Below are 24,274 nucleotides of genomic sequence, written 5' to 3' on the forward strand. Positions count from 1 at the left end.
GCCATCTTGGATAAATCGAATAGACTTCGGGGAATATTCCAGGCTCGCGAAATTTTCACGGTGTCCCGGAAAATGCGACGATCGCGAGGGAAGTTTCGAGAGTTTGCAAAGACATTCTTAATCAACCCGAGCGGGACATTCCAACGATCGATACATGTACTTTGAAAGAAACAAAGCAAGCGAAGTGGCGCGATATTTTCTGGGGCACCGTAATAGAACGACGATTCCAATTAAATTGTTCGCGAGTCGGTATTTCGCTGGCAGCATACTTTCCGCGTTTTCGCGAGTTTCGTCGGGCCAACAACTCACAAGACAATTCGAATTACCATACCGTCGTGGCTTCTTCGTATTCCGAGAGCTCGACGACTTTTCCGTCGCTCGTCTCCGTCGACCGCGAAGCCTCGAACCATTAAAACAGTCCAAACGTACGTTTATAGTTTCGAGCAGCACCTGTCGAGTCTAACACGCTTTTTCTTTGTTTCCTCCGGCGCCGTGTCGGGCTATTTCGCGAGCAATGGCGTTTTCATTCGCAACTTTAACGCGATACGTTAGAAAATGGAGCGTGCTGGGGCTGTCCGTTAAAAACTAACTGCGGAAACCCAGCGTCGACGATCGCGTTTAACGTGTTCGCCATCGCGCGTCGCATGCACCACCGTCCGTGAGCATGGTTGCACCTATGGCCGTCGGTTCGTATAACGTTAACGCCGCGACACTTTAAGCGGATCGAGGATACAACAAGCACCATCGTCGAAAAATAGATCAGAGCTCACGACGCCTGAATATTTCAAATTATTCGAGTATAGAATTACAGTGTTTATGTTTCGTACAGAGAGAATGAAAATTGCACGATCCATTTACACTGTTGTAACGAAAAGAAAGTGGCGTTGGAAAGTTCAGGATTGCTGAAATTGTTAGCCTTCGACCGATGGCGTGGAAAAATGTCGCGTGTCGTAGGCAACTGTGAATACTTGTACATCCGACTGAATATTTTTTACTACACGGTAGTTGTTCGCAATTTAGGGAAATATTACAATATAATAAAATAGAACTCTGCTTCGAGATACGTACGATTGACGGGACGACACCGGTCGAAGGTTTAAATTTGGAAACGAGGTAATGTCTTTCCATTAGTTTATTACAATTTTCTATCACGATACACCCGTTGGGAAATACTCGTACAGATAATTGGAAACGTGCGTAACGTTCCTAAAAATAACTTTTGAAAAACTAGAATTTGTTGTTCCAATCGCGTGTCGGCTATGTATAATAAATCCCATGAATATTTCACGATGCATGGTTCTGAAACGGCGTAACGCCGTTTCCGGGCTCGGTGCAATTAAATTTATGGAGGGTGGCGAGTACGTGACGCACCGATCCTCGCTAGAGACTTGCGTCAGCTATGCGTGACAGTGATCATTTTTTATTTCACGTACGTGTAAACGTTTCACTTGTACATAGTTAAAAGCACGCGGTGCATTAAATGAAATTACCAAGACTGTAACGCGGTCTGCGGCGGGCGGTTCTCCAACTTAATAGCGATGGCGGACGCGTTCAAGTACGCGTCTCCTCGGTCGCGATTATAGTTCCTTTTTCACCGCTCGTGCGAGACACGATGCCATAAACGGGTTTCGCTGGGATAAAACTATCCAGGCGTAGCGCAAGTTATTAATTACCTAATGTTCTGATAATTACGCGAATCCAGAAACACCCATGGTGCTCGTCAAGGTTTAAAGGTAGGCGAGCCAACGCGGTCGAAGTTTATTTTTCTGCGCGCAATATGGCCGTTAATTGGATATTCGCGCGCGATGCCGGAAACGAGATAGATTCTCGTAATTACCGTAATTGCGGTTTAAAAGGAAACGTTCGTACGCTCTGCGCAGACACGTACAAATCGCGGTGTGCGCCGCGGGGTCGTAACGAACAGCTACGCGTTAAGCTACTGTCGTTCATGTATAAATATATTTGTGATGTAGGGGAAACGTGTTTAATAAAAAGCATTTACGAATCTTTCCCCTAATGCCAAGAGTGACTTTCGTCTTGGCAGAATCAAACGTCCGACGTTTTTCGGGGACAAACGTTAGAGAGAAATAACAAATGATCGCCGTGATTCGTTCGAAAAGGATGAATCTCGTCGAGCATTCAATTTCGTAAATCAGCGTACAATGAACGTAGTTTCTCAAGAAATTGTAAGCAAGTTTGTTATCGTCCATTCATCGAAAATGGTTCGAATCGCAGCGGGACGGAAATTGCCGAGATCCGCGCGCGACCCCGAAGTTCGTTTCGCAGCCTCGGACCCGTAAATAGCGGGTATTACATTTTGAAAACGACAACGAGGTCTTGTCAGCGACGAGCAGACAAGCCGAGCGTGATATTCGAGAGGTTTTATGCGGGCAGACTCGTTCGCGGATCCTAAAACGTTCTCCGAGTGCCGTGTGGACGCGAACAAAGATAAGACGCCCCCGCAGTTTCAGCGCTAATTAAGAAAGGGCTGCCACAGGCCTGTTGATGATGCTTTCCGCTCGCTTTTCGATTACTCGAACGACAAAAACGCCTCCAACGTGAAAGGGGACAAAAACGTCGACTTTCTTCGACGCCTGGAAATCGGAATGGAAGCTAACGGTGCTAATTTTCGTTTGTTTAAATTCCCGTTGAGATCGAACGAATTTAATTGGGCGATCGGTGAATTTGCATGTATGCACAAGGAAGCTGGATAGAATGGTTCTCCTAGATCAGAGAATAACTGTAAGAGAGATGAAAAGTTGCGCTAGAAATATAGTTTTTGGAACAATAAACGAGATTCTGCGCGATCGCTCGAGCGATAACGAAGTCGCTGCAAAATGGGAACCACGTTTCTCGACACCTCAATGGAAACTTCAACGAGTAGACAATTGTCAGGAGTTATTAGCGATTCAGAAATACTATTCGCATCGCCTTTAGGAGCGACTGCTGGCGACAGATGAATCGTGGATTCCGTTTTTCAGTCCACGAGCGAAAGAACAGTCTAAACCAGTGACTCCTACCCTTTCTTTCCACCCACCGGACCCCTTTTTACACTCCAGTGAAGCCCATGGACCCTTTCTATGCCATGTTCCTCCGGAATAACGTTCTCAGATATAACTGAAATCTGTGTTTTTCAAACAAACTGAACGGAAACTCACAGATCGCTCTAAAAGACGAGGTTGAGATTCAGATGTCACACGAATTACTCATGAATATTGTTTGTGAGTAATTTATGTTGAATTTGGTTAACGTATATTCTAGTTAAAAGTATAAGAAACGTTACGAACATAAACGAAGTACATATCTATCGAGATTTCTTAAAGCTAAATCTACCATGACCGGCTAAACAATTTATATTTCTTTCTGGTTACCTTCCGTTGTCAATAGGAAATACATAACAATTATGAAAAAAAAGAATTTTAAGTTTTTACTGTCTCGGAACAGTCTAGCAACGCGTATTAAAAATACTAAAACTTTAAACACGTGCAGTTCCGAAACTACTAGTGTTTCATTAATTATTGAGCCATTGTTAGCGGCGGCAAAGCTTCCTCTTTAAACTGGTTTTTGGTTTTTGACGATCCGACTATCCGTTTTCGAGATATCGTAATTTATGTAAAACGTAATTTTTCTTAATTCGACTGTCTCACTGCCCGGCTAGCGTACAATAGCCTATTAAAAATACTAAAACTTTAGACGCGTGCAGTTCTGAAACTACTAGTGTTTCATTAATTATTAAGCCATTGTTAGCGGCGGTGAACCTTCCTCTTTAAAATGGCTTTTGGTTTTTGACGATCCGACTATCCGTTTTCGAGATATCGTAATTTATGTAAAACGTAATTTTTCTTAATTCGACTGTCTCACTGCCCGGCTAGCGTGCAATAGCCTATTCACGCATATTAAAAATACTATAACTTTAAACACCTGCAGTTCCGAAACTACTAGTGTTTCATTAATTATTAAGCCATTGTTAGCAGCGGTGAACCTTCCTCTTTAAAATGGCTTTTGGTTTTTGACGATCCGACTATCCGTTTTCGAGATATCGTAATTTATGTAAAAGGTAATTTTTCTTAATTCGACTGTCTCTGTCTTCGTCTGACGCGTCGGACCTCTCGCTCGCACGTGCGTCGTGCTGACCTACCCTACGTACGTGACTGTCGTGACCTAGTGACGGCGTAGTATTTCCAAGAAATTACTACGCACTGTTTACTATCTACGCGCGCGCGTTGTGAATGAACTCGCGCGCGTAAACAAATCCTATCTCCGTAACTAGCCGCCGCATCGACTTGAAATTGAAACCGTCATATCTCCGGAACTAATGGAGCTATCGACTCTCACAAACGCTCATTTTAAAGGGCATTTCATCCCCTATCCGATGGCCATATCAATTATTATTATTTATGTTGTCTTCTATGTTTATTTTGCAATTTACTTTGACGTTACATACTAAAAGAAGTTTCAGCAATTCCTATTGATTATACGACTTGTCTGCGATAAAACCGAATTATAAATTGTTTACTTCATTGAAAATGAATTTAAATTTGTATACAGGATGTTTACATAATTACTAACTAGCAGTTTTCCGTAAATAATAGTTTTTCAGGTACATGATACGGTATACAGGGTGTTCGGCCACCCCTGGGAAAAATTTTAATGGGGTATTCTAGAGGCCAAAATAAGACGAAAATCAGGAATACCAATTTGTTGATTGAGGCTTCATTAAAAAGTTATTAACATTTAAAGTTTCACACCTTCTCGAATTTTGTTCTCGAAAGTGCGTAGGATTTCGGGGGTATATGTAATGGCCAAAAATAATTGTAATTGACCCCCGCAATCGAAAATAATTTTTCCAAAACGATTTGAAATTTTTTTTCCCGTCGAAAAATTTCACACCTTCTCGAATTTTTTTCTCGAAAGTGCGTAGGATTTCGGGGGTATATGTAATGGCCAAAAATAATTGTAATTGACCCCCGCAACTGAAAATAATTTTTCCAGAATGATTTGAAATTTTTGAATCTAATTGTTAATAACTTTTGAACGAAGCCTCCATCAACAAATTGGTATTCTTGATTTTCGTCTTATTTTGGCCTCTAGAATCCCCCATTAAAATTTCTCCCAGGGGTGGTCGAACACCCTGCATATGAAGTATTGGTAGGTTTAGTGTTAATTTCACGCTGTTGAATTATCGCGAGAGGCGATCGATCGGTTCAATTTATTTTCGTGCAATCCACAGATACAATTTCTTCTAGTCGAGAGTCGTTTATGGGCTCGACAAACGGAGAATCATCGAGTCGAAAAATAAGGGCGAGCTTTATATTCTTAACAAAACGTTATTACGCTCTCCTACGCGAAATGGAGAGACGTACTTACCAACGACCCGTCCTTGGTACGACAAAGAGTTATTTCGAGCTAAATGCAGGCATGGCATCCTGTTTACGGCATATTCATTTCGCGCACCCTTCCGAACCACCCCCTTTCCACATACTATTTTCCTTTTCAAGCGAAAAAGCGACATGTTTACGGGACTTTTATTCGTGGTTCAAACCTGACACGGATAAGCTCGACGAAAAGTAGCTCGAACGCCGTTGGATGAATCTCAAAGCGCACGGCGAATATTTATGAAATCCTATCTTGTCGGTTTGATCGCAACGACGTTACGGAATCTGCCAGGAACGACGCAATCGTGACTTTTTTTAAAGAAGCACGGAATTCTCAGACAATTTCGTCTCTAGATACGTTCACCGCCGATCGAACGTTCGGTTCTTCTTTTTTTCTGTACGCTTTATCGAATGTGCGTTATCGAGTTTCGGAACTTTCGAGCACGCTTTGAAACCTGGTCGCGAATTCGTCCACAGAAGAAATCGCTTCAAAGTCGAGATCAATTTTAATATTTGTTCGATAAACGAATAATTGAATTAATTGTGAAATGGGATGCAGAAGTGTAGTTTGCTGGGGTAAAATTTTTATTGACGTTATTTTTCAATGTTATAAGGTTGTTCTATTCCAATTTCAGAATTTTCGTTTACAGGTCTACCGTGTTTACGTATTTGCGTCGTGGAACCTTCCCCAGTCCTCTTCCTGGTACCTGTCGAAACCCGTCAACAAGAGTCTGACTGTCTCCTCCTAATTACGCCTCAGTCTCGTTCGAATCCCCGCACAGCCACCATCGCTACGCAAGTTTCCTGTTTTCCGTGAACTCAATCTTCCCAAACAGTAAGTTAACTTATACTATAATTTTGTTATATAATACATAAATGTTTGAAATACGCATTCTTCCATTTCCTCGTATCTCGTATTTCAGTCGCAACTTATTAAAGCTACAAACTTTCCCAGTGTAACCCTTTTTTCTCGTTTGTTCCCATAGAATATACCGCCAAAGTTTGCCCATTAAAACCTAGGAAACTAACTCTGTATTGTTCCTAGTAAAAGTTTAAGTACTCTTTCGCGAAACTATTACAAATTGTTGACCGAACGATAACAAATTGCTTAATTGATTAATTATTCGTACGATTTCTTTCGGCGATTGGCTAGGAAAGTAACAGCGTAGAATTAATTACCGAGGTTTGGAACGCGAGAATCGAAGTTTCCGGTTGGCGTTTCGTCGTTTCGAATCGGGAAATTGGAGTAAGCAAAAGGCAAGGGACGCAATCGATGACGCGATGCACCGTGTCAAAATTTTTGGGCGACGTGGCACGGGGGACGACACTAGACAGGGTCATCTATGGTGGGGGATCGGTCTTTGGGTGGGCGTTGCTGGGTCGATACAGGGTGGAAAGCACCACGGAGCTAAACGAATACTTGCTCTATCTCTTGCTACCCTCCTCGACGATGACCTTTCCTACGCACAGAATTACCTTACGACGATGGAGTCCTCTTCCTCTCGTCGCCTCGCGTTAACGATCGATTATTAATCGCGGATGGCCATTGATTCCAGGCAGTTTCACCAGCCTGGCGAACCTTCAGAACCCACGTGGCGTGGAAATCTGTTTTAGGATGACACTGGTTAGAATTCCTAGCATAGTTCTTGAGATGTTTAAAGATTCATCGATATTGTAAGCAACGTTGGTCGATCATATTCACGGTCGCGAAAATGTTGGAACTTGGTATACGGGATATTCAGTAAATACGACAAATATACAATACAAAGACAATGAAACCGATACAACATACACAACAGTTCCTCTCTTTACACTTTATCTCTGAAAACTCAGCGAGCGTTCTAAACTTTCGACGTTCGCTCTGTTCGTCAGTCCCTCGCTTTTAACTTCGCCCTCCTGACTCGCTCGCAGAGTTATCGCTTTGTTAACCACGCGTGAATTTCTCGAATCCTTTGTTCTAAATGTTCTACTCGTGCTACGTATTCAGAAAACGCTCTTCCTGCTGCGGCAATATTAATTATTCCGATATTATCGATTTAATTAGAACCAAAGAAGCTGGAAACGTTGAAACGAAGAATCGGAGAACCCACGTTACGTTTCAGAAATTTCAGCGAATATTTTCCCAAAGATGAAATTCGTTTCGATTAAAATTCTTTATTGCGTGGAAAATGGCGAATTTCCCGTTGTTTACGCCATTGCTTCGAGAAGCGTTATCTCGCTATTGGTCGAAGAAAGTTAAGTATAAGCACGTATTCGGAGTTAGTAATGTTTCGTACGTGCGAAATTGACGGCCGTGCAAATTGCTCGCCAGTCGTGTTCGAGGATAACGAGCCCCTCTGGTCGATTCTAACGAAGTCATTCTCGCGTTTGTCGACGTTGGAGACTCGGAGTATTCGCGACAAACAGGAACCGGGTTGATAAATTGGTCCATCGAGATTTTTTTTTATTTTTCTACTCGAAGTCGTTCAAGTTTTCGTTAATTTCAGCGCCGGTGTTCTCGTTCGACTCACGTACTAACGGCAGAGTTTTAGAAAAAGCAGTTACGATCTCCATAAACGTTATTCGATGATAGTTTCGTGTTGCTGGGGTTCCAAAGTACGCGAGAATCGCCGTCGAGTATTTGCGTCAACGTCCATTCCCGACGTTTCGAGGCAATTTCGCTCCAAGGAGGAAGTCTTTCGGAACGTTTTGTTTTAGTGACCCACGTTGCTCGCAGATTGATGGAACAAAACAACCGAGTGTTTGCTCTGATAGGTACATCAAGTCCTGCAGCGACGTCGAGTATTTTACACAATTTTTAACCTACTCGAATCGCTGAAACTTAATCTCGATCAAATTATTCGTGATACAAGTAATAATTCTTCTTTACTTTCCGTTAATACAGACTTTGGTACATTTAAAAAAGAGCAGAGTCCATACTCTAATCCATACGATACCTCTGGAGTGTTCATTTCTTTTTGTTCAGATTCTCTTCCAGTCTTTAACTTCTCCATCTCCTCCGGGTGTCTTTTGTACAGCTTGGAAACATTCTACAGTTTATCCCATCCCCCAAAACTCTTAATGCTTCTCCCTTAAATTCTCTCCTCCCTATCTCTTAAACTCCTTCTCCCTCCAAAGTCTTGGAAGGCTCCGTACCTCGCAGCCAGGAAGATTTATTGGTTCCGCGGATGCTGTGCAGGCCTTTCAATTTCAGTTTCGTAGCGATCAGTACTACATCAGCTTTATTACGTTCTTGGTCCCTTTTTTGTTTAACATAGATTCGAAATCTCGAGATTGTTGATCCATGTAACGCTAAATCTGCTAAGCGCGAGATAGAAGATCGTAGTATGTTTTCACATTGGTGCAACTTTACATAGCTTGGCTCTGAGTCCTTCCAAATCCGCTGATCCTCGACTCTCCATCCTTTCTAACTTTGTTACTTTCTTTCATAATAGCATCTTTCTTGACTGGTCTCGAAAACCTTGGAATCGTAAAATATAGGACTTGTTCTCGAGTTACAGCTGTTCTTATTATTATAGCCAACTCAGCTAAATATTGTACCGCCGACACGCAATGATCGATACTTGATTTTTTCTCTCAATAAGATTAAACTCAGGAGATGAATAGGTGAATATTATCGCAGTTTCTCGAGTACGATAGTACGAATTGCTAGAAGAAGTTTCATTAGGTGTTGTACGTCGCGTATGATTTATGCACGACGGTGCACCATCCCATTTCAGCCTGACATTCCTTGAAGGAACGATTTTCTGACGGATGAATAGGTCCTGCGGAGATTTTAATTCTTTTTCACACCCTTAACGCCAGATTTACAAATATTTTTCTTTCGCTCGTTCTTTATTCCCGTGGTTCATTCCTGTCCCCCACATTGCTATAACTCACCGTCCTCCATGATTCACTCCTTATCAACATCCTCTACTCCTTCAGGCGCGCAGTGACCGTATTTATTGCGAAATCTAGCAAAGATAACTCTTTATTATGCTATCTTTTTTATTTCCTGTTACATTTGGTCCCCATCTTCGGTTCTACCACAAATATGGAGTCGATTGTATCAATGGTTATAGTTTCTAATATTTTGAAAGAGCCAAACTCCAAGTTTTGGTCAAGCATTTTACAAAATTCTAATTTCGACGTCTGCTATTGTTACTATTGTTGTAATTGGTGAATGCAACGGTTCCGTCGAGTCGTTGGAAACTCGCTGGAGGTGGATGTTAGGCGCGGAGCATGTCGTCTACAGAACGTTTCGAGAACCCTTCGTCCGTACTCGAGAAGAACGCGTTCGGAGCAACGGGACGCAAACTTGAACGCGTCGACGAAAGACGAAAGTTTCTTCGAGGGGCCTGTAAACGACGACACGTCCCTGTGTTTCTCCGCGAGTAATTTGCTTGCCAATGAACCCGGTCGCCGGCCAGGAACAGTGTAATCTACTACGCGGTTCGTCGTTAAAAGTTAACGGACGCTGCGGCCGGACAATTTACCACGCCACCGGACTGAGCCTGGCGTCGCTCTTTACGAGCCCGATTCCTCCCTGCCGTCGCGACGCCCGCCTTTTAATGCAAATTCCAACGACCAGCACGCGTGCTCTATTCCCCTGCTATCCACGGTGTTTCGTTTCAACCGATCCTCCCTCGGACATTGTCAACATTTTCAACGAAACATCCAACGTCCAATTTCTTACGAACGCATTCATTTATTTGTGTCGTTCGTCAATGGCAGGGAACCCCGAACGTAACAAAGTTAGTTCACCCAGGAAAACAATAAAGAAACAATAGAGTGTTTTAATTGTTTTTATTATTGCGTTGATTGCGTTTAACAACGATTTGGGGAACGTTGGGATACTTTGGTCGATCCTCCCCCGTCAATAGCAGGAACCCCAAACGTAACAAAGTTAGTTTACGCAGGAAAACGATAAAGAAACAGTAAAGTGTTTCAACAATTGTTTTTATTATTGCGTTGATAACGTTTAACACTAGGTTTACGGAATACGTCAATTTGTTGCATTAAGATTCTAAACCTAACGTTACAGAACTCATAAATATTATTTGTTAGCAATTTATGTTGGATTTAATTGATATAATGATATGAAGATACACTCTAATTAAAAGAAAAATTGCATTTTAATGTAACTGTTAACAGAGCGAATTACAATAAAAATATGCGCAACGAGTGTCCGTAAACCTAGTGTTAACAACGATTTGGAAATCATTGGAATACTTTGGTCGATCCTCCCCCGTCAATGGCAGGACCCCCAAACGTAACAAAGTTAGTTTACGCAGGAAAACAATAAAGAAAGAATAAAGTGTTTCAACAATTGTTTTTATTATTACGTTGATTGCGTTTAACACTAGGTTTACGGAATACGTCAATTTGTTGCATCAAGATTCTAAACCTAACGTTACAGAACTCATAAATATTATTTGTTAGCAATTTATGTTGAATTTAATTGATATAATGATATGAATATACACTCTAATTAAAAGAAAAATTGCATTTTAATGTAACTGTTAACAGAGCGAATTACAATAAAAATATGCGCAACGAGTGTCCGTAAACCTAGTGTTAACAACGATTTGGGAATCATTGGAATACTTTGGTCGATCCTCCCCCGTCAATGGCAGGACCCCCAAACGTAACAAAGTTAGTTTACGCAGGAAAACGATAAAGAAACAATAAAGTGTTTTAATTGTTTTTATTATTGCGTTGATTGCGTTTAACAACGATTTGGGGAACGTTAGGATACTTTGGTCGATCCTCCCCCGTCAATGGCAGGAACCCCAAACGTAACAAAGTTAGTTCACCCAGGAAAACAATAAAGAAACAATAGAGTGTTTTAATTGTTTTTATTATTGCGTTGATTGCGTTTAACAACGATTTGGGGAACGTTGGGATACTTTGGTCGGTCCACCCCCTTCTTGGACATGCTTGGGGAAGGTTCCTAACGAAAACTGTCGAGCCAGGAGTTAAGTAGTTTCTAATCTCGGGGTTGTTCGGTCGTCCGAGGACTTTTATTGGTTCCGTATTAAGGAGAGGCTGTTTTCGAGGGAAAGTTGTCGGTCGTCTATCGGGGCCATTGCCAGACAGCTGACTCCGCTTCTCCGTTTGCTCCCCTTCTGACCTTGTTTCCGTCTTTTCCGCGCGGTTATACAGCGTCAAGCACTTTTCTTATTACTCGGAAGATAACCCTGTTGCCCTCCGGTGAAGCGCCGATAAAGGAGCAGAAACTAAATCAAATCCTTCCCGCGACGGCCGCCGGAATCCGTTTCATCCCCGCCAGTCACCGCTTCCCCGAGTAATCCTGTGATCTTAACCCTTTGACTTCGAACGTCCCGGTACTTACGACACGGAAAAGTAGTCTGTCATTTGTGAACGCCAGAGAGGAGAAAATAATTTAATTTCGTTACCCTGTAAGTAAAGGAATCGCATTGTTTTATTCGAGGGGGTTTGGATGGGTTTTCGGGGCGACGTTTTGTTAGGCACGAGCGCCCGCACGTGTTGCGGGAGACGCACGACGCGTGAGTCACGTGTGAACGAGCCAAGCGCGGCGATTTCTTGGAATCGTACCTGCAATTCGAGGGAGTGTAATAAACACGGTTAATAATCACTAGGATTGAAACCCATGGACGTTAAGACAGCGTGTAATTATCTGATATCGCGAAACGCATCGGGGACATGTGGACGCTCGCATGTTTTCCGTTATCGTCGATTACAGTTGCCCGAGCAACGTTCGTTTTCATATCGTCGCACATGTTCGATATCCTCTCGACGCTCCGGGGGAAAAATAAACACGTGCACGCGAGGAAACGACGAACAAGAAAGCTGAGATTTCGGCAGGAAGGGCTGCAACCCCTCCGGTAAAGTTAAATTCATTTCGAGAGTGAATCGTATGCCATTTGGTGGAGAAAGATACTTAAAAATAAGAACAGCATACACACCGAGGTCGTTTCAGGAGAATCAGCGCGAAGAGAATCGCGTCTGACGTAATATTGATCTATACTACTGGCCTTTCGCTGACTCGGTTACAACTACGCCTAATTAATAGTCCTCCCCTACTTTACGCTATTGATTTTTACGTGGCATTAAGATCGTTCGGGTCTTCGTTTTGCAAAGATTCAATTTACCAGATTACCCCCTAAATAATTATAACGGTGAATCTATTTTAAACATTTCGCCAGCCAGTGAATCCTCCCGTCTATTTAATCGAAAGAAGTAAACATTTCCGAGATAATCGAACGTCCAGGACCGAATAGATTTCGTCAGGCCATGGATCGTTTCGAATGCAGATTGTCGGTGGTTTTCCGATCGCGACGAAACGATCGTTTCAGCTTTAACGCGAACAAATTCGCTCGCATTAGAATTCCAGAACCGAACAGGGAAAATCCATTGGCCGGGGGACGTGAAAAAGCGAGTTGGTCGAAAGAGTGGCTTCCGAGGGAGTGCGCAGGTCGAATAAATCATTCGTTTGATGTCGCTGGACACGCTGTATTTATAGACCGACGGGGATGGGTCGTAAATCAAAACCGAAGACCGAAACGGACGCGATCTTGACCGAAATTTCGGTACAAATAACGCTGCTTCCGATGTTCCTTATCAAATATTTCCGTCCATATTCGCCGACTCGAGGAGCGAAAAGAAAGTCGCGGGACGGGTCAGCGATAATAGGGGAAACGGTCGAGGCAATGGCGGCGGCGACGAGATTCGATCGCCGCGATAAACAAGAAAGATACCGGTTCGTTTGGAGTTCCGTTCCGTTTCATTTGATAATGGAGGGTCACGAACAATGCCGGAGGGCGAACTTTCGCGAAAGCACGAGCCGCTAACGTTATTTGCGAACCAAGAATTATGATCCATCGCAGAGAAGAAAATCGTGTCTGGCACTCGCGTGTAAACAGGAGACGATAGAGGAAAGGTTTCGCCCGTTGATTTATCGAGCATCGAGAAGTCGCGCGAACCGTCACGACGCGTGACTATAAATATTAATGACTATTAAGGGCAGCTAGGGAAAAAGGGAATCGATGATCCGAGCTGCCGATTCGAACGTCAGGATTTTACTTTCCTCCGCGGGAATATTCCATCGCGAAATTAACTTTGGCTTCGGCGAAACGGGCTCGATCGAGAGTGCTCGATAGAAAAACAATAACTCGATCACGGCCGAGCGGGAAAGAGAGAGGGGGGGGGGGGGGAGGGGAACGGAAACGTTCGCCGGTGAAAAACTCCAGACGCTAGACAATTTCTCACGCCGGGAGGGATTACTTCTCGTCTCGATCGCCTCTATTAATTTAAACGACGCTTTTCGTTCCCGGCACTGGGGGAGTTCGTAATATTACCCTGCGTACGTTCCGACAAAAACCGGAAGACTTAGATAGGTTGCGCGCCCGCGGTAAGAAAAATAGGGCCGACGCGAAGAGGGATGCCTGGCGCGTTTGTTATTCTCCCGGATGTGACTTAGCGGGAATAAGAGTAAACATGGAAAAATGTAAAGCAGCAGTCCCGGGGAGCATCGTGTGCCTCGAGAAAATGCAAAACTGGAATGGAAAGCCCCGAGAAGAGATCGACGGACGCGTTCACGGAGGGAGAAACCGGAAACGAAGAGAAGGTTTCGACAGCGAGGGATCACGGAGGTCTTAAAAGCCGGTGAATTCGATAAAAAACCACGCGAGATACGACAGCAGCTATTAAGCCTAACCTATAATGGCACGGTGAGACGAGCGACAAGGAAAATGAGGATAATTACGAGTAACAAGAAGGGGAACACTTTAGAAAAATATTTTATTCCTCGTAGGAGCAGTGTCGTGGAAAAATATATCTCCCTTGACGTTGATGAATTTTTTAGAGGGTTTAGAATTAAATTATAGTAGGGGAAAGTTTGAATGAAAGAGTGTACGCACGTCCAAACTCTAAAAGCGTATTTTTCGAAATTACGTTCGTTGCGCTAGCGCGCTGGGATAACTCAAATACCGTTGATACAATTTTGATGAAATTTGGCACCAACATTCCTAACCGCATCGTCTATCGAATAGCGTGCAATTTTCTTCGTAATTGGTGTCCGGATTATAACGCGAACGCTGGAAACCTGTAATTTCTAAACGATTAAAGTTTTTAGAATTTCCTGCTCTATACGATGGGGCGTATTTTAAGAATAATATAATGGCGCTGGAACGAACCTTCTTGCTGTAGATAGGCGCTGAAAGGGCATCTAATTAAAATCTGATGAAACTTGGGCTTAGAAATCCTCGGATTAAGCTCGAGGTTAACCTTTCGTCCGAGATTTGTACTTAAAACGTCGCTTTATCGATAAGATAAATTGTCTCGTCGTCGATTAGGATATCGTTCTAAAGTTAGCGGGTGCCCGGTGAAAAATAATCTATTTCAGCTTGAGAATTAATCGAATAACCCCAATCGAAACAGGTTGTTCACGGAGTAAATTTCGACCAGATCTGTAACAGAGTTCGTCAGAGATCGTCGCGTTGAATCGTTTGGCGGGCAGCAACGTTTCGCGTCCGTGGCTTGGAAAAAGGAGCTCGTAGGGGGAGGGGAGCAGGTGAAGGATCGAAACAGCCGAGGCGCGTAAGAAGGAAATGATATGGTTGCCAATAGATATTATCGTTTGGACTATCGAAATCAATTTGCTCGATGTATTTCGAGAATCCGGTTACTAGAGAAGGTGGCAGATACCGCGATAGAGGAACGAAAAGCAGAGAGCGCGAGCGTATCTGGGGTAGGCGGTGTAGGAGGGAGGGAGGGAGGTTTCGAGAAGGATTGCAGAGGGGGGAGTGGTAAAACCGCGAGAGGGCAAGGGTGTAAGGGGCTAGAGAATGATAGCACGAGGGTTCGGTGGGGAAAGAAAGAGGAACGATCGAGAATTCTCCGGTGGTTGGCGCCTGCGCGTATCAGTAGCAACGCACTGGCACGTAATGCCATCGGCGAGCCAGTTCGACGCCAAGCGCCGCGACGCTATGACGTCACTGGTTCGCGTTTTCTAGCGATCGTTTCTCGACGACGGTGAGGATTCATGAATGAAAAGCCGCCGCTTCGAAGCCGAGGCTTCGATCTCGAACCGCGAGGGAAATCCGCGTGATACGAACGCCGAACGCCGAGCGGAAACGGGAACGGAAGCGGAAGCGGATCGGAGGACCCCGTGAAAATCTCTGCAACGCCTCGACCGGGTACGGTCGCGGTCCGTTATCCCTTCGCTGGGCTAAATTTCTTCAGATTCGGATTTATCGGAAGCCTGACGGCGCATCTCGGCTCGAGACACGCGTGTTTCCGGTCGCGTTTGCGGTGGACCGAATTCTGGGAGGTTGGCTGGCCCTCGCCAGGTCACATTCTGCACGAACAAGCCCTTGCGAACGTTCCGTTGTTCGTCGAATTTCCCGTCGGACTCTTTCCAAAACGGATATCAAGCTCTTAGCTCGAGCAGTTACACGTAAACGTTGGGAGCGCGAGATTATTCTTTGCTCGTTCCCGTCGCGTTCGCGGGACAGTGCGCGACGAAATTCGGTATCCGTTGTCCCGGGGGAATCCCGCCTGAAGGGATTCTTCGCGCGAGAAATAATCACGCGCGTTCCAACGCAACGGTAATTCCCGTGCAACTATGCGCCATACGATTTCCGGTTCTGCGGATAACATTTCACCCCCCGGGCGGGACTAAACTCGCGACGCTTTGTAAATATTATTTGTAAATTGCTCGTTTATGCATGTAAGATTCCATAGCGTTGTCTCTCAGGCAAAAATTTAATAGAAATTCTTTGATCCTCCATGACGCGTCGCAGGTACCAACCTTTCTCTGTCGAGCGTTTAATTTCTCGCGGACCTGGGAGTTTGAACGACGTGGGTAAATAAAATGTTGGCCGTTTGACGGGAAACGTGGTGCCGCCAGTGTGATTTTGCCGCAACCGTTGAATCGTTACAATGCGTGGGAGGCGATGATTCCGTGCTAGGCTTTTCACATGGACCGACGCGACTATTTTGGACGAGAAAAATTGACGCGCTTCCAGGCAATTAGTTGTCCCTTACGTTTCGTCGTCTAAAAAACACTTGCTCGAGCACTCTCGACGCGTACTCTGTACGATCCTCGGGAAGGGTAGGTCGCTTCAGACTCTCCCTAACGACACGGCCGTAGTTTCGCCGTGAATTCCTCGGAAACAGTCGTTATTAAACAGTCGGAACAAGTCTCCTTTGCTTTATCGTCGTCGCCGATAGCATCGATGCGCGACCAGCGTGGTTTCGTGCTAGGATTTCGACGACAATTATTAGCAAACGCGCCAGGAGCAGACATCTCGGTGCTTACTTTTGGGAATATCGGCCAACAGACCGGAATATCCAATAATCCAATAGTGCTCGAGCCACGGTACCGAACAATCAACGTCCCACCCTGTAATTGTTTACTTCGAGCTCGTTCGTTTGAAGACACTTCGGACAACGCGCGTATCCTTGACATTGATGCAATTTTCTTTTTAACGATGACCGCTGAACACTTCGATTAGACCAGTGGTTCAAACAACAAACGTACCAACGTCGTCGAATTTATTTCGCGAGAAATTAAACGGTCGCAGGACCAGAAGGGCGCCAAAATTCTCATCGAGCCTTGGCCATTTTTCTCTGCGCGCGAAAGCTCTCGAGAAATTGACCTTTCGATCGACTCGGTTGTATTTGCAACACGCAAGGTTCTATTTTATGGAATGCCAGACTCGGGAAAGTAATTGCTACCATCAAAGGAGAAAATTTCATTTGTTTCCTGCACGTTAACCGATGATAGTTTACTTTCGGTTTGTTCGATCGGATAATGGAAAAATTTAATTCGATTTGGTCGTTGCTTTCGTCGTTTACTTTCGAGCAACGCGCTCGCGAATGGTATTAAAACTTTGTTTGCATTGTTTTAAAGGCACTGTTACGTCAGACTTAATTAAACTATACTATTGCACGTTCTTACAAAATTCTCGATTAGATCGACAGTCTCTTCAGACGCGAAATTGTTACGATAGAACCGGGTGCAACATTCCCAACGCGTCCACGGTAATCGTTAACGCTTCGTTCCCATACAAATTTCAACGATTATCGAGTACGCGTTAATAGTTAGAAAGGTGTAGGAGAAATTTAAGGCACGTGAGAATTTTTGTCGACACACGTTAAATCGAGATCGATGTAATTGCGTTTCGTCTTTCGAGCTGTTCGTTGGAGCGACAATTATGGGATTCGTGGCCGAAAATGGAATAGACATTCGTTTTACGATGTAAATCGTTCATAGATAGCGCCTTACGCAATTTTGAATCTCGTTATCCTTCGGGAAAACGTTCGTGAATAATGCAACGAGTAACCAAGCAATTATTCCCGGAGAGATTAATGTAATAGCGGGGAACCGAAGCTAGTACAGAGAAATGATAATAGTTCCATCGTTTCAATTCTCAAAATTTTCATCGTCCACGATACGAACTTTGAAGTTTTCCGAAACGATTCCAAAGGGAATAATTTTCGTCGAAGAATAAATCTTCGCGAACCAAGTGTCGCGATTAATCTTGTCTATCGCTTAAATCGAATTAGTATAATGTCGAGATAAAAGGTAAATTGTACTCTTTCGACGAGATTCATGGTACGGTACGACAACGACGATGTAATTGTACTTTTTAATCCCTCGACATTGTGTAAAATCACCCTTCGACGGTCTTTCTCTGCAGTTTCATCCCCGATAGCATTTAAAGTTTAGAACAATTGGCTTCTGCCTCGATTCTTTCATTCGCAATTTGCCGTTTTCCTTTCCACGGACCATTTATCAACTACAAACGTTCCCTCGCCTTTTTTTGAGATCGTTTCTCACAACCGTGACGCGAAACGGCTGACCATTCACGCGTTAAATGAAATTCTTAGGGGCGATGTTCTATGTAAATTTTTAATATTTTTCTGGCGAAAGATTACGTACATTTTTCAAGCCATATTCCTCAAGGAAATGCAGACAAAAGAAATCGATTGTTTTCACAGATTCTCTGACGTTCGCAGTTTGCTTTACCTGGCGCGTTACGCGTACGTGCAACTCTGATAACGTAAATTAATTACACAAAATTACACGCCTCTGCTATGTAGTTAGTAACGGTGGAATATTTGACGACCTTAAAGAAGAGATTTATCGCTTGTTCCATAGAGGGACCATAGAGAGACGAGTAAGCGGCACGGTAATACTCTGAAAGGACGTTCCAGCTTTCGTTCGACGACGTCAAAATGTAATCAGCTGCTGCAGCCGTGGAAATACATTTAATAAATCCGTGAAAATTTGTAGCCCGTGAAAAGGGTGTCGCGGGTACTTTCGATGCTATCAATTTGTCGTATACATAGTCCGTTTCGAGTTACAACTTTAAGACCCTTAATAGACCCGTTCATCGTGAAATAGAGGGCTCAACGTCGCGCTATACAATCTTCTTCGCGCACTCTATCGAACGATCCGCGCTAACTTTCTTTCCGAAGTTGAAACGCGAAGAAATTGAATTGAAAATTAGTTAGGAACAACGTCCATTTTTATATATCAGACGCGAAAAGGTCTTCGTTCAACGAGTTTGTCTCCAGACGAAGAGTCATTTTCGAATATTACCAGTTAACGATTACGCTCGAGAAATTCTCAAAACCCGCGAAACAAAGAGACGCGTGACCGTAGTCGCAAAAAGCGTTCGTATTTTCCCCGAAACTGAAAGGATGCTCGAATCCCTCGTGGTTCTCGACACGCTTCGAGGCGGCGGCAGCCAAATCTAATCGTATTCCCGTTTACAAGGAGTCGAAACGAAACTTTTCCAGCCGCCTATCGAGGATGGACTGATGCCCGAGATCTTCGAACGGAGCGATACAGAAGAGACTCCCAAAGCAAGACCGGAGTTTCGATCACGAGGAGGCTTCGATCGTGGAATACGAAGAAGAAGAAGAAGAAAAGTTGCACCTCGGCGTAACCTTGAAGAGAAGTCGAGGAATCGCGAGACTCGATCAAACCCCGCGAACCGAGTTTGTTCGTTCGTTATCGAATCCGTCTGTTTCGGTCGCGCGTCCCTCCGGGGCCAATCCGATCGTCGTGAAAGTTTAAAAAGCTCGACGACGCGTTTAAAACGGGCAGAATCGATCGCGGTTGGTAATTCGGTAGTCGAAATCCGCGGAAAGACGATGCGGGCCGAACGGTGAGGCTCTCTGCTCGAACCCCGAAGAAAAGAATCGACCAGGGACGAGCGACAAAGTGTCGCAGTCGATCGTACCGAAGAAAGAGGATCCTCCCGAGAAACATGGGCAAGAAGAATAGCAAACTAAAGCAGGATACCATCGACCGACTCATGAACCAGACGTATTGTGAGTACAGACTTCGTCTCGTTGTTGTTCTCGCTTTTAGTTCGAGGCTTGCAACGTCCTTCCTCGGAACTTTTCCCTCGCGACTCTCAATCGTTCGATTTTCCCTTATCTTCCCTCGCAGACAATTTCTAACAGAGTATTCGAACGTCATTTGTACTTTGAAATGCGCGCGTTAACGTACGTTTATTCTTATAAATTCGTTATCTTATTACTTTGAAAAATAAATATCCGTTATTCTGTACTTTACATAGAAATATCTGTTAAGTTTTGGTCGACGAGTCGTTTGCTTTTTTAGTCATTCCCGGTGGTCGTTGGATGGTCGGGGGTTGCTCTGGTGCTCTTAAGGTTATTAAATCACGAAAAGAAACGCTTATCGCCATTCTAATCCGTACAACAGGCTGTAGCACCTGTTCGTTCGAGCAAGGGGGAAATCGATATAACGAATGAAGGGTCGAGCAGCGTTGGTTACGCGTATCGCGAAGCCGCGTAATTTACATTTCGTTCGCGTGATAGTCGACGGATTAATCTGTCGTTTTATCGAGTTACGTGCAGCAAGATTTTTCGCCAGAGTATCGCGGGATAAGCTCCGGGGGATCAGTTCGACGGGCCCTTTGAGAAACGAGAGCGCTCGACGCCATTGTAACGCAACGGTTACCAAATAGAAAGCGAAACAGATTTTCAGGTCATACGCGTGACATATTTTCAAATAAATGCTGCGTTTGTGCGCGTAAAACCGGAGTCAGCTGTTTCGAATTTTCTATAGCGAGTTCCGCGGTTGTCTTCTGCAGAATATCGACGTTGACCTCTCGTGGAATCGGAGGCCGGAGGTCTCGTTCGTTAACGTTTTATTTAATTTCGTTTAATCGTTACAAACGAACCCTTTAATACGGTGAATTCTCGTAAAGTATTAAAATCGTAATACGTTCAACGAGATCTTGCCAGGAAAAATTTTCCTTGCGTTTCCAGAACAGAATATTATCGCGATGATTTTATTGAAAAAAGCGAAGCGATACGGATGTATCATTAACGAATATTTTAAAGGTGAGTGGACCTAAGTGGTATCAAATGTCTCAAGAACCCAGTCTTTAGATTCCCAGTAGATTCCACGTTAAGTCTCCGCAAACAAACGATAACTTGTCAGATATGTCTTGGAATACTATGGACATTTTGAATACCGATGGATTTGTAGATTTCCCAAGGTACTGGAAAAATGCCAGCGCTCAAAGATCTATTAAATGTAATCCAGGGAATTCTAGACATAATAAACTTAAAAGCTTCGAAGAGAAACGAGTGGAATTCAATCGTTGCCAACGCCGCCATTTCTGTTCAGAGACTGGAGATAATTAAACACGATCGAAAATGGTTAGCGAACGAAAGAACGCAGCGTCGTTCGAATTAAATATGAAAACTCTGGTTGTCACGCTATATTGGTGAAAATGTGCTTTGGGATTTTTCGGAGCCCGCATTGGCCGTAAACGGTTCGTTAGCGAGCCACGGTTTTACGATTTTCGTGGAGAAACGGTTCGTAAATCCCCGCGTGAGTTATAAACTAATTTTTCGTTATCAGCGTGTCAGTTTTCAGGAATTGCGGGGCCAGGTTGAAACCTTGGCCCTCCGCTGTTGTATTTTTGTGATTTCGGTGAGCCGTAAATCGCGGTCGGAAGATCAACCGAAAGCCTGTATCGTCGCTCGTTGGTAGGATCGAGAATGACCGTGACTATGTAGCGGGATAAGCTGATGGTTGGCCGTCGAATGGCGCGCGTGGTACCTACATGCACAGATATCAGGCCCCGCTGTTCAAATAGAGCCGCGTGTTCCTCATTATCGCGATTTCCATAAATTTTCGACGAGCTACCTGGCCACCCTCGACGTCGCCGTGTACCAGTCGCTACGTGGCCTCCATTTGCTCTCCTTTTTACATTGTTCTCGTTATACTCGGGGTTGCTGCACTTCCAACGATCGTACACCTGTCGCATGTCGGCCGTCGTTACGCGGTATTTCATAATACAACTCGATTCCTCGCTACACGCTTATCTTTATTCCATTTTTAGGCAAATTTGTAACCGGCCAGAAATAGTCTCGCCACGCCTGGCCATAGATGCAAATATTTATTATTTCTAACCGTACGCGTTTTTCCTACCGAAATTTGACACGGAGAACCGACGATTTACGCGATGGTTAGAACGGATAATCGAGGCTTGAACGTAAAATAAATTTTCCGGCGACGATAGGAATAACAACGAGCCGAATGGAGCACGAGGGATTTGCCCGAGGAACGCGTTTCGCCAAAAATAAAATACAAGACAAGGATAAAAAGGTACCCGCAGAATCTCTGCGAGCAGGAAGAAATCGTTCTTGAGGGTAATTCGTCGAGAGAACGAGACATTCTTGTCGAACCATCCTTTCTGCGATTCCTCGAGGCACGTGCGCTATTATGCATATAGCAGGTGCGTTTTATTCAGGGAAAGATTTTTCCGACTGACCTGTCCGCGCAACCGTACCGAGAACCGCGGAATAGTTTCCGGTCTAGATACTTTTAAGCAACCCGATTTCAGATCTGTCAGCCAATGACTCGCTCGTACGCGAAAAATCCGCGTCGAACCCTAATCTCACCCGTCGACGCTTTCATTCGGCATTATTTACGTTCCGGATTCCTTCGATCGCGCTTCTTTCTCGTCGTTCTGACTCTCCTCGAAACAGCTTCCCCGCAAACAGACCGGAAATATTTTAAATATGGACGTAGAGGAATCTGGGTTAATACCGCGAGAAACGTGGACACCATTGATTCGAGCGTGTGAAACGACGCTCTTTGGTAAAAACGCGGTCCCATTTGGCATTCACCAGCAACGGGAAACTGGACAAAGTTCTTTAACGAAACTTTAACCGCGAATCTCGACCAGGGGCAGCAAACAACACTAACTAGACTAGGAATAGGAGGCACCGAGCTAACTCGCTCTTAGTTAATCTCCGAATCTGGCCTCCCAGTGTGCAACATCTGCAACTGTCAAATTACCGTGAAACATATCCTCCTAAACTGCCCCAAATACATAGAATCTCTTATCAAGGGTCAGATTAAACCATTTCTGCGCGATAATCCGAACGGTACAAACGAACCAAGTCGTTTCGTTCCTAAAAATATTGCAATTAAAATACCTTCGAAACGATCCTTCTTTGCCATTCGACTTTTATTTAAATCGAGGATTTATCTGTGTCACTTGCAGGTGCAAATAGAAAATAAAATAGATTTACCGCGGATATAAAAGTCCGTCGATCGTTAACGGATTCCAGCGATGGAAACTCGATCTGCCGGAAGTGCACGCGCCCGCGAACAAGAAAATATCGAATCGACGCGATTTCCGTAACGGATGAAATTACGGCGCGATAACGGCTGGCGCAATTTCATCGGTGGAACGAATCACGGCTGAAAAACGCTGTGGCGAATGACTTAATCGTCCTCTCGAATGTAAAACGCGAGAGTCGAGCTGTCCGCGTACACCGTGGACGTTTAGGACTCGGCTACGGGTGCCCTGGAGCTTTCTTATTACGTGAAACAATGCCTCCTATTATTCGTTCCCGCGGTGCAACGCGTACGCCACGCTGGCCTCGTTCGGAGCTTCCCGGGGACACCTACGTTTTCCTTGGAAAAAATATCGTCGTCTTTCGTACGAGCGTTCGCTGGGAAAATCGCCGTGACGTTACTTAACAAATCCTCGAGGAACTCGGGGCGTAAAAACAGCCGGGAACTGTACTCTCCGCGGTACAAAGTTTCCCAGAAATTACGTTTCATTGGCTCGCGTAAAAAGTTCGCGTTGATTGCCAGTGATATAAAGGGAAGAACTTGTTTACGTCTTCCCCTTAATTTGGGTTAATATTTCGTCGAAACAGGTACATCGTCGTGGCCGAATTTTCACTCGAATGTTAATTACGAGTAACGATTATTCCTGGTTTCTCTAACGTTGCATATGGTTGGAGAATTATAGCGTCGTTGAAACTCGCGAATGCTCTTATTACCGAAAAGATGGTGACCCTTTAATAGCGACGCTGTAAAAATCGATACCGTTGGCCCAGAAAATTATCGTCATGGGAAATTGTTTCTCTTGGACGAAAAGCGTGTTTCGGGAAGACGGACTCGAGCGTTCTAAATAACGTTATCGCATAAGGACGCTGTTATCTATCGGATATAATATATGTATCTAAGCGTCGACGAAAGAAAACGGATAAAAATTATTCTGGACTGCATAGGAGTGAAGATTAGAGGGGCCTTTCCTTTCGTGTTCGCATGATTAATACCGCGTTATCGTCGGTGCTTTATTAGTTTATCCTACCGTGGATCTCGGCACGAAATTACGTCAGTTCGGTTCATTTTCACGACCTGATTTACGCGCTATTCTCTAGTCAAAGGACAACTATGCCGTGCGTTTCGACCACTAAATACCGTCGATCCGATAAAAACGAGCAGGTTCCCTGTTTTGGAACTCGTTACACGAAAGCACGGCGAGAATTACGATTATTTGGAGTACAAACTGCGGGCTTCGCGATACACGGTAAGCTAAACCGAGCATTTCCTATTCCCGCGACGTATATACACC

At 44.3% G+C, this 24,274-nt stretch overlaps 1 protein-coding gene across 2 annotated transcripts in view; it reads left to right on the forward strand.

Moving 5' to 3' along the window:
• Positions 1-15,308: 15,308 nt before the first annotated feature.
• LOC143342333 (frequenin-2) overlaps positions 15,309-24,274 on the forward strand; it is a 49,553-nt gene continuing 40,587 nt past the window's right edge. Inside the window, exons 1-2 of one of the 2 annotated variants that reach the window (XM_076766100.1) lie at positions 15,309-15,371; positions 19,149-19,685. In XM_076766100.1, the coding sequence (XP_076622215.1) occupies positions 19,622-19,685 (64 nt within the window). In that variant the 5' untranslated portion in view covers positions 15,309-15,371; positions 19,149-19,621. Of the gene's footprint in view, positions 15,372-18,560; positions 18,584-19,148; positions 19,686-24,274 lie in introns of those variants that run through there. The other variant, XM_076766101.1, reaches the window with a different exon arrangement.

Source organism: Colletes latitarsis, chromosome 6 (genome assembly GCF_051014445.1).
Source record: "Colletes latitarsis isolate SP2378_abdomen chromosome 6, iyColLati1, whole genome shotgun sequence".
In the NCBI taxonomy this organism is placed as follows: Eukaryota; Metazoa; Arthropoda; class Insecta; order Hymenoptera; family Colletidae; genus Colletes; species Colletes latitarsis.